At 31.8% G+C, this 11,134-nt stretch overlaps 2 protein-coding genes and 1 non-coding gene across 3 annotated transcripts; 1 reads left to right on the top strand and 2 right to left on the bottom strand.

Moving 5' to 3' along the window:
* Nucleotides 1-206: 206 nt before the first annotated feature.
* On the bottom strand, nucleotides 207-278 carry TRNAP-UGG (transfer RNA proline (anticodon UGG)). Its single transcript has one exon. It is a non-coding gene; the product is annotated as a tRNA-Pro (tRNA).
* A 2,149-nt stretch (nucleotides 279-2,427) lies between these two features.
* On the top strand, nucleotides 2,428-4,449 carry LOC101511662 (LIM domain-containing protein WLIM1-like). The gene is made up of 5 exons (XM_004498934.4): nucleotides 2,428-2,684; nucleotides 3,065-3,161; nucleotides 3,255-3,298; nucleotides 3,399-3,488; nucleotides 3,985-4,449. Exons 1-5 carry the CDS (start codon nucleotides 2,550-2,552, stop codon nucleotides 4,204-4,206), a joined length of 588 nt encoding a protein of 195 aa, XP_004498991.1. The 5' UTR covers nucleotides 2,428-2,549; the 3' UTR covers nucleotides 4,207-4,449.
* An 815-nt stretch (nucleotides 4,450-5,264) lies between these two features.
* Nucleotides 5,265-7,581, bottom strand: LOC101511334 (F-box protein At3g12350). Its single transcript, XM_004498933.4, has 2 exons — nucleotides 6,505-7,581; nucleotides 5,265-6,038 (listed from the first exon to the last, which is right to left on the bottom strand). Exons 1-2 carry the CDS (start codon nucleotides 7,408-7,410, stop codon nucleotides 5,526-5,528), a joined length of 1,419 nt encoding a protein of 472 aa, XP_004498990.1. The 5' UTR covers nucleotides 7,411-7,581; the 3' UTR covers nucleotides 5,265-5,525.
* Between the last annotated feature and the right edge of the window lie 3,553 nt (nucleotides 7,582-11,134).

Raw genomic sequence — 11,134 nt, 5'->3', positions numbered from 1 at the left:
TCTGCAATCGGAGTCACCAGCTAATACAAAAGTTTAAAAATGATTTGAAATTCTGTCAAAAAAAAATAAAGATTGAAATGCCACATCACACTAACTCAACGTGAAAGCAACTTTTATAGAGAATGAAGAAAGTACAACAGAGTATTCACAATAGGATGTTCATTTTCTTCTAAAATCATATTTTCAAAAAGGAATTAAAAACAATTGGGGCATTCCGAGAATCGAACTCGGGACCTCTCGCACCCAAAGCGAGAATCATACCACTAGACCAAATGCCCTGCTTTTTACTTAGTTATATACGTCTAATATATATACCTGATGCAACTGATACAATTTGTTAAGCCAAACATTAGGCATAGCTACATATTATAAGTTCTTTTTATTTTATTTTTTTATATATAAATAAGTTTAAAAAATAAAGAAATATATTATAAGTTATTTTAATGGGATAGCAGTAATAATAGATTAATACAAAGCTGTCTTCATAATGATATGAGATGGTTGAGCTAGGCAAAATAGCAATGATGAGTTTCGTTGGTCATAGATCTCACTTGTTGGATGAAATCAAAATAAATTAAATTGTTCCATTTTCATTTCAACGACTAAAATATAGTGCAATGATAGTAAATAATTTAGATTTAAAAAATTATAATTACTCTATTTGTAATAAAATATAAGTAAAAAATATATATGTGTCTAAACAATTTTTTATTTTAAATATCTCTTATCTCCTTATTAATAAATATAAAAATAACACAACTTTTAGATTAATAAAAAATATTTTTATAAAGTAAATGGGTCCTAAGTAGTAAATGGTAACATTAATTGTAACACTTTTTCTTTATTATATTAACTATCCAACTTTCCTATTTGGTGAAAATAGATTAAAAAAATAGAAATGTTGATAGTTAATGAGAATTAATGTTCATCATCGGTTGCAAGGTTGCACATGTTTAATTTTTTTTACTAACAAAAAGATATTCATTCATTGGTTGTACATGTTTTATAAAAATGATTAATAATATCCATATATTAAAGAGATCGCACCAACATACATACATGGATCCATAATTGCACTAGATATAATATGAATAACATAAAAAGATTACAACGTTTGAAGATCTATCTATCTAGATGCCTATACAATTAGACCAAAAGGTTGTTTGTTAAGTTTAGAAGAAAGATGTTTAGTTTGGTCTGCCAGTGACATGCATGACAACTTCATAATTCATCCTTGTAATTCAAGAAATGAATATGTTATGTTTCAAAAGTGAGATCCGAGAATGAAAGCTAGCCAGCTGGATGTTGAATAATAAGATGCTGGCAGTTGTGATTTTGAAGCCATAAGACCCCACAATTACAAAGTGGCTTTCTAATGCATTTATAATTTATTAAAAACCAAAATATCCAATCAAGAATGCAATTAACCACCATGATTCTCAAACATCTCATAGATCTATGTTAAATTTTTAGTAATCAATTTATAGCGGATTCTAGAGTGGACTATTTTTTACCATAAAATAGTATTTAAAAGTTATTTGAAATTTTAATAATAAATGATAGTTATTGAAAGTATAAATTAATAATTTTTTAAATCTTTATAGTAGAGACAATGACTTGATCGATATTAATTTAATAAAAATAATGGAAGATTATTAAAACTCAACTCGTCAAACTAACATCAATCATCATGTCGCCGTTTCAGTCATAAAAGACAAAGAAGTACATTAACTTATATTTCTAAGAAATATTTCTAAGAAATGTTATTAAATTTTCAAAAGATTTCTAGTCATTCGTTCATGGTAGATCACTTATTAATGTGATCCACTATAGAATTTGTCTCAATTTAGATATTAATTTAGAACTTCGTTGTGGACATATTTGTTTGTTGATTACTCTCTTTGTCTTTTTAAATAAATACATTTTGCATTTTCTATTTAAATTAAGAAAAATGTATGTTTAGAAAAAAATAATATTAAATGCATCTAATAATTTGAAATAGAATTTACATTTAGAGACAATTTTTTAAAATAATATTTATAACAAGAGACTAAAAGAGTAAGCGTCGTCTCATATTTTTTCTCACACAAATTTAATAAATGAAAGAATGTTACAAGTTTCTAAAATTAATTTTATTGGCTATTAATTATGAACTATCATCGTAAATATACAGTGGTATATAATGACTTGAAAATCATGTAGACAATATCAATTTATGAGTAGAATTAAGTAAAAAAAACTGATATTACTTTGAAAATGCAAAACAATATTTATTTTAAAATATTTTTCTATAATAAAGTGACACTTATTTTAAAATAGAGAGAATAGTATTATCTTTTCCTTAGTTTAGAAGAGGGGCAAAAGATAAATAAAAAAGTGTGAAAGAGAAAAGTGTAGTTAGGTGCATAACATTTGATCAAAATGATTGTCACGGTGACAATATAATTGTTAGAAACTTCACTTTAGTGTCCACAATTTTCTTTAGGCCAAATTTCTCCTTCACTTTTTTCCTTCTCTCCTCTTCATAATCATTTTGTCCTCTGAGAAGAATGGCATTTGCAGGAACAACTCAGAAATGTATGGCTTGTAACAAAACAGTTTATCTTGTTGATAAGCTAACTGCTGATAATAGAGTGTTCCACAAAGCTTGTTTCAGATGCCACCATTGCAAAGGAACCCTCAAGGTCTATGTCTCTTTCTCATAACTTCTCTTACAATTATTTTTTATCATATAGTCTTGTTTAGGCTTCTTGCATTGGATCTGATTAAATTTGCTAAAATCAGAATGATAAGTTTCATCATTTTTACAATTTCCTCAAATATGTTACACTTCAGATCGAAGGTGTGTCTGGTGTCCGACTTGTGTCGGTGTCCACACCAACACATGTCTTGCATTCAATCGCTTTTAATTTTTTCAGTGTCATGTCTGATATTTGTATCTGTATATGTGCTTCATAGTTAATGACCCTTTTTCATATTTTGGCTTATTAAGGTACTTTACTTCATTGCTATAATTTTCATAAGAGAAATTTGCTGATAGATTAATGTATATATATATATGCAGCTAAGCAACTACAACTCTTTTGAGGGAGTTCTTTATTGCAAGCCACATTTTGACCAACTGTTTAAAAGAACTGGAAGCCTTGAAAAAAGCTTTGAAGGTAAACAAAGAATCAGTCAAATGTACTTTTTTTTTGTAAGTATTGAAATTTCAATAGTAAGTTTCTCAAATGTCCTTTCTTTTGCTTGACTAGGGACACCAAAAATTGCCAAACCAGAAAGAAATAATGATAATGAGGTAATTGATGAATTCTAAATCTGGGTGCTTGCTTGCAATGCACAATATGAATAAATTCAGTTTTTCATCATTCATATGACTTTTGAGCTGTTTTAATCAGAAACCTGCAGCAGTTAAAGCTTCAAGTATGTTTGGTGGAACTAGGGACAAATGTTCTGGTTGTCAGAAAACAGTTTATCCAACAGAGAAGGTTATTATACAAAACAACTATAATACACTTTGGATTTGCGGTTACAAAAGTTAATTTTTCCTGAATTGATTTTATAAAATTTATTTTGATTGAAATTGAGTTGAACGTAAAATAATTTATGTTTAAATATATTCACAAAAAAGTAATTTTATCCATTTATATTTGGATGGTTTTGATCATAATTACTTTTTTGTGTATGTATATGTCCATAAAATTGAAAGCTAAAAGCATGACTCCCCCTGTAATGAAATTAACTGAAGTTGATATATCTGGTTTTAAATTAATATCAGATGCATCAACTTCTTAGGTATAATTGATTTTAGGACAAGAATCAATTCTAAAGCTAGAAGCCAAAAGTGATTTTGAGAGGTACAAATGTAGAACCAAACATAGGCTTATTGGCACATAATTCGTCATTCTTATTTAATCTAAACCTTGATGCTGAGTACAAAACTTGTTGTTCTACTAATGGAATCAATATTTTGCATTTATATAGGTTACTGTGAATGGAACTCCATACCATAAGAGTTGTTTCAAATGCTGCCATGGAGGGTGTGTTATTAGTCCTTCTAATTACATAGCACATGAGGGAAAACTCTACTGCAAACACCACCATATCCAACTGATTAAGGAAAAGGGAAATTTAAGCCAACTAGAAGGTGACCATGAGAAAAATGCAATGCATGGGAAAATCAGCGGAGAAGAAGTTGTGGCTTAAACATGATGAAAAAGAGTCTTAAGTCTCAGAAATTTTTCGATTTGCAAGTTTCATATTTGTGAACTACACGTTTCTGTTATCTTTCATGCTTTTGCCATATATGGTATTCAATATTTGTTTGCAAGTGTGTGGATCTATGAGACATAATTGCTCAACTTATTAGTTGTTTGTTTTGTCTTCTGTGTTTCAATTTGATTAAAATGAAACTAAATGTAACTCCAACCTGCTTTATGGAGTTTGTTACATGGTTTTATTGGAGTCTGATACATCTTTTGGACTACACTTTCTAGTTTTCATCAATTACTTTTAGCTATATAAACAAAGCAACTTCTAATTGTAGGTAAACATGTTGAAAAGTGCGGTGAGATTGACAAAATCCTAATAAACTATTGTGTGTAGCTTTTACAAAATCACAATGGTTCAACGTGATTTTGTCAATCTCAATATGAAAACATCAGTAAATTCTGTTATTGTAAAAAGCTAAAAAAAACTTTAGTTTTCATATACGTTATTTCTTTCAATATCCAACATTTTTTATCACAAATCATATCCATAAACTATCTCTTGATAGCAAAAACCAAACAATCACCTCATTGTAAACCTTGAACTCTAGGATCATCATCTTTCAATCCCATTGCTTTTACCCTTATTTTCAATATCCTTCTCTATAGAATTGGTTTGTGTCAACTAAATGTGTATTGCAAAAAAAGTAAGAGTGAGCCAAACTTTTTGTCGTCCCTCATTCAAAATTATTCATGTCACAACTCAAGCAATGAGAACCATTTAGATGTTGGGATGATAAACGCTTGGAGACTGATGTATCTGTAAGTTTCATTGTTAATCTCACAGATTATGCTGCCAACCTCCTGTTGAATGATACGAATACTTTTATTTAAAAACATCAGTTTTTTCTCTACTATTTTCAATCAAATGTTGGTTATTACATCGATCCTTTAAGCAATTACAAAAGTGAATTACCTAAGCCAACAAAGGACTTTTATAACTTCACGGGGCTATGCTTGGAACATAAACATTACAATACTTTAAATGTAAGAGAATGGAATCAAAAGATGTTCCTTGCCATTATTTTGCTTACTTAAAATATGATGAATGAAAGGAAGTCACAGATAAAAGGTGACTCATAGTTAAGACAATTTACATGTTCTTGCAACGAAATACAGATTGCTTGAAACTAACTGTCTAACACAGTTAAAAGAAGAAAGAAATTGTTACAATTTCACAGCTAAAAATACAATATGCCACAATAGGTGACATCCAGCAACACAATTAATCTATGAACAATAAAATGAAGAAATATATTAATCAGCAGAAAGGTTTACTGCATCTATGATACAACCATCACGGACAATATTTTTCATGTCTATGACGAAGTTGTCCCGAAGGAATCCAAATCCAAAAGTACCATCCTGGTACTGCCAAATTCGTCCCTCTGCCTTCCTTGGATTTATTGTTCCAGCAAGGTCCGGAATAACTAAATCATAACTTGAGTTAATGTGAAGAATTCGATTTACCATTTCATTGTCTGACAAATGGAACTGCTGAATGTGATTTGCCCCTTCAACATCTGACATAGGGAACTGCTCATGATTTTCATTGTGTGGTTGAACCGGTTGAAGATGAATGCGACTGTCATACAAAGATGCTTCCTCTAGAGAAAAGGGGGATTCCAGAAATGTAGCATTGGACGTCCAGAAAACCGGCGCGTAAGTAGAAAAGCGTTCAGGAGGATCCCCAAGGCGTCGGCACGCAATGCCCCCAATGTCATCATAAGCCACAAGGTAAAATGCTAAACTCATGTCTGCACAAATTCCCTGCACCATTGACAATTTCAATGAGCCATAGCTCCGCTATATCTTCAAAATCATCAAGATTAAAAATAAATATACAAACTCGCAGTATACCAATAGTTCACTCAAAATGCAACTGCTGGGGTGTGGGGACATATTGTTGCTGATCTATATAAACATGACTTCAATTTAAGGTGTGCATCATCACAAACCCCAATAATACATTATCTAAATAAGAGGCCACAGAAATTGAAATCAATTATCATGATTCCTTGGCTCGTTTCCTTTTCTTTTAATAACATTTTGCAGTTTGATTATTATGACTCAAACAACAAAGTACAATAGCAAAGTAACCAGGTAATGATATCAAATATCAATCATTAAATGATAGATACCAAAGCAAAAAGTTACTATGCTATTAATATTATCAACACTCAAAACTTAATTGAGTGAGCATACATAATAACAACAAGGAACATTTAAGAAATACCTTCCACAAGCCTTGCAAAGGCCGCGAAGGGGATGGCGAGCAATTAACAATCTTGACAAAATGCTCAGGCTCCCATTTCCTCCTAGCCATTCTTTCCTTCTCCTTCCTTCTCTGCCTCCTTGATCTGTCGCTTCCAGGACTAACCTTGTTGGCCAAATGCTGATAAATTTCCAACATCAACCGATCCGGCGGAGATCCACTCCCAACCCCAGCCACAACCACATCCTCTCCACCAAAACCACAATCCTCACCACTATAACTCACAGAACTAGAGCTTCTCCCAAACAAATTCTCCTCCACAACAAAATGAGTTTTCCCCATAAAACTAACATTCACATTAATCAATTCCTTACCACCATCAAAATCAAAATTCAAATCAGCTCTACCGTCAGGATCCAAAAGATTCAAAATTTGTCCATCTTCAGAAATACCCATCTTTAAAAAAGGCACCTTTGTAACACGGTAATCACAAAATTCAGATTGCAATTCACAAGGCGAAACCCTATAACCAGTAATGAAAGACGAACCCCATTCGAAGAAAACCAACGAAGGAGACGAAATCGCAGCACTACCTGGACCGCTTCTACGCCAGAAACCAATGAGATTATCCCATTCATGGAGAGTGTTGTAGAGAAGTCTATAAGGAATTTTACCTTTGCCCCATTTGGGAATTAGGGTTTTGGAACCCCATCTTCGATCGCAAAGGGTGAACCATAGTTTAGCATCGTTGGAACAGAGTGAAGCGAATTGCATTGAGGTGCAGGCGAACGTAGCTATCTCTGTGGGGCCCAGGAATGAGAGGATGCAAAGTTGAACATCTTCGGGAAAATCGCTGAATGAAAATGAACAAGAAGAAGCTTGTTCGCTGTTGTGTGTGAAATCTGATTGGTTAAGATTCTTCGCCATTATTATTGAATTGAAAGATAGAAAAGTTATTATGATAAATAGAGTTGAGTTGGGTGTGTTTTTGGATTGGAAGATTCTTCGATGCTATGGAATGATTCTGTTATTCTTTCACAACCTTAATTTCACTGTTGTGTTGTGTTCTCGAAACCAGTCAGTGATCGTAAAACGCGTGTCGTTCCTAGGAACATGCTTGCGTTTCGTAACTTTCTTCGTTTGATTTGCTTTTTGTCAACAATTATTCATTGAAAATTTTACCCAATCTCCCGTCCTTTGTCCATATACTCCCTAAATTTAAAGGAAAACACCAAAATACCCTTATATATATATTAGTATTTATTTAATTCAATTTTAATTTCTTTTTTTCAGTGGTAAGGTTAGAGATAGAGACGACGAAGTTGTAGGAAGAAACTTTGAATCTTTATCGTCTGTGCATGTTGTTCTCGAAAGGGTTCGTCTAACAACATCACACGTAGAAGGTGACGATTTGTTATGGAAGATGATGACTTGAAGGAGTTGACATATCTATCCCTGAGGAGAATCAGACGGTACATGAGGAGGTACAGGCGATATATGAGGAGCATGAGGAGGTACCTATACACGAGGAGCGTGAGGAAGTACTTGTACAGGAGCATGATATCCCGAGGCCGTATGATCTGTCGATCCTTACTCGACATGTCTGCGAGACTATGGCTTGGTCAAGTAAGTTAAATAAATTATTATTTATGGTGTATTAAAAATATTAAAATTAATTATTATTTATGATGTATTAAAAATATTAAAAATAATTATTATTTAACGTGCATTAAAAATATTAAAACTAATTATTATTTATGGTACATTAAAAATATTTAAGTCAATCATTATTTATGTTCTATATTTATGGTGCATTTTAATATTATATGCAGGAGTGGCCAATGCTAAAAATTGTTGCTCATGGAAAAAAAATTGCAACAATTTACTCCATCCGTTCTCGCGTGAAGTATAGAGACGTGGATGAATTTATCTATGTTAGGACCACTACAATTGGGGAGTTTGAAACGGATTGACGACTGCTTGATTTATGCTTTTGTGGGAAAATGGTATCTAGAGACTTCGTCATTTTACATGCCATTTGGTAAAATGATTATTACTTTGGACGATGATGCCAATTTTTTAGGTGTTCCTATTAGGGGTGAGTTCTACACTCCACCAGCTGACCTAGATAGAGTGATGACATGTAATCTTGTCATTGCTTTATTAGGGGTGCCTCTTGATGAGATATATGGGAGGAAAAAAAAAACAGGGGTGCACACTACATACTAGACTGGCTGAAATATGTATTTAGAAGGCAATGTGCAGTCCAACCATTTGATTGTGTTGCTCGAGCGTATTTGCTGATTCTAGTAGGGAGTACTATTTAAAATAGCAATGTCGATTTACAAGGAGAGGAGGTTTGAATTGTAAATGTTCCTATTTAAAAATTCTTGAAAAACTTAAGGATTTAACTCAAGAATGATCTTGGTTAAGAAAACAGAAAATAGAGAACATTACTGGTTTTTACCAGAAAACGGATAATGTTCTTGGTTAGCTTAAAATCAGAAATTCAGTTTATGTTCTTAACTCAAATAATTAATCAAACTTAATAAATAAGGAGATAAGAGAAAGAATACCACACAATGATGTATCCTAGTTCACCTAACTTGGGCTACGTCCAGTCCTCACAACTGTGAGATTTTCCACAACTATTCAAAACAAATAGCCATCTTAGTTTTACAGCACCTAGTTCAGATCAACCTTGATCTGTTACAAACTCAATTTCTTTTCACCCAGAAAGATATTTAATCACCTCACTATCAACCTTGATAGGATTTCTTACAATATACTCAAACTATACTAAACTCTTATGATTTGAGTTTTACAATAATGATGAGATTGTTTTGATAGAATATGAGATGTCTCAACTCTTGTTTGAGATTTGATTTTTTACAAAGAATTCAGTACAATAATAACAGAATATGAAATATAATCAAAACTAAATCTTTATTAAGAAAGTGAGAATTTCAAGTACGTGGATGTGAATGATTTTATGAGGCCTGTTAGCACTTGAACTTCTACAGTCTCCTTGGGCATTGGCCTTTCTTTTATAGGTGTTTTAGAGCAATTAATAATGGTCAAAAGAGTTATTAGTAGTGCTCTGTTAGTTTTGACCAAAACCAATATGAATAAAGATATTCCAGCATTTGAACACTTTATGAAATCTGTTTGACTGAGCATTTTTCTTCGTTCTTGATCATATTTCTTTTGTGTTTAATGATCCTTTATACCTCAGATATATTTGTTGATGATATTCCTTCAATCTGAAGATTTGATTTTGCCAAAATAGCTTGGAGAATGATGATGAACTTCAACAGAATTCTGGAGATTGATAATTAATATGGAGTTTCAGTCTTTGAACTTTCTGAAGATTAGTGATCAATCTAGAGCTTCGGTCTTGATTATTCTAGATGACTTCCTGATTAATCTGGATGTTTTGTACAATTCAAGATTGACTAACTTTCTTGACAGTTAAGCTGGAGAATGTTCAATCTTGTTTTAACTTGCTTGATTCATGATCTTTTCTTTTTGTGATTTGAATGCTTTCTTTGATTAGAATGGATCCTACTTGATCCTTGTTAAGTACTGATAACATTAGCATGAATTTTACAGGCAGCATCTTCTTTGAACTAATGAAGATTGATTGATCTTAAGGTTGTGATGATTAATCTTGATCCTAGAGAACATTTTTGTTTTCACATATTTTGTCTAGAATGTTCTCCTTTCTTTATCTATTCAATTTGTATCTGATTTCTTTGTTTTGCTTGATTCCTATCTTTGAATTAATCTACACAAAAACACCGGTTAAATTAACACAATATTTAGAATCATAATTAATGTTCTTAATTAACTTTTGTTTATTTTCATCAAAACATAAATTGAGAGTTTGTCTTAACACTATTTTTGCAGATAAAAGTCATACATTAGTTGATGCAAAATACGATTTGGATGGTACTTTTCCATATTCAAGTAATGTCTTTATATATTTATTGGTTTTGTAGGTACCATCCATAATCAACATAATCGGAAATAACTTCAACAACTTCACTGAATCTGGATGCGCCCAAAAAATATCTCTCATAACATTTGAGTCTTCACGCTTTCTACTCCAACACACATATTTTGTATCTTCAATTAACTTGAAAAAATGTTGCATCTCTGTTCTATTACCTCTCACGTGCAATCAAATCATACTCATCTGTTTATATATTTGTGAGATCTTCGTAACATTGTTCTTATCTCGGTCTTGCAATGAGAGTAATATGTGTCTCGGTGCAACATTATATTTTGTTAAGTCATGAACGTGTTTTTTTCTTCTTCATCTAAGAGTCCAACAAATGCATGTCCCTCTAAAGTATCACGTAATTCATGGTTGTAAAACTCCACAAATTACTTTAATTGTCCATCATGAACCATCTTTTAATGGTTTTGATCTAAGTTTGAAAGGACAATCACACTTTTTTGTTGAAATTCAAGTTAAAATTTCAACACACTTGTCTTTTCCTCATTTGTCACAACCTAATATTAATTTATTTCTCCCTCATTTTTCTCATGTCTATATATCTAATTTTCTGATATAATAGTAACTTTATTTTTTATACTGATTTATTTAGCCAAATTCACAATAGCGTCCCTTGTATCAAATAACAGA

This window comes from Cicer arietinum, chromosome 4, assembly GCF_000331145.2.
Source record: "Cicer arietinum cultivar CDC Frontier isolate Library 1 chromosome 4, Cicar.CDCFrontier_v2.0, whole genome shotgun sequence".
NCBI classification, from domain to species: Eukaryota; Viridiplantae; Streptophyta; class Magnoliopsida; order Fabales; family Fabaceae; genus Cicer; species Cicer arietinum.
This window is presented reverse-complemented; position numbering and strand designations above follow the sequence as displayed.

What these genes read in the sequence shown, in the direction of transcription:
- LOC101511662 (XM_004498934.4), top strand. Translation starts at nt 2,550, where the DNA reads ATGGCATTTGCAGGAACAACTCAGAAATGTATGGCTTGTAACAAAACA. An exon ending in ATTGCAAAGGAACCCTCAAG is followed by an intron (nt 2,685 to 3,064) that starts GTCTATGTCTCT and finishes ATATATATGCAG; the next exon opens with CTAAGCAACTACAACTCTTT. An exon ending in AAAGAAATAATGATAATGAG is followed by an intron (nt 3,299 to 3,398) that starts GTAATTGATGAA and finishes TGTTTTAATCAG; the next exon opens with AAACCTGCAGCAGTTAAAGC.
- LOC101511334 (XM_004498933.4), bottom strand. Translation starts at nt 7,410, where the DNA reads ATGGCGAAGAATCTTAACCAATCAGATTTCACACACAACAGCGAACAA. An exon ending in CTTTGCAAGGCTTGTGGAAG is followed by an intron (nt 6,039 to 6,504) that starts GTATTTCTTAAA and finishes TCAATGGTGCAG; the next exon opens with GGAATTTGTGCAGACATGAG.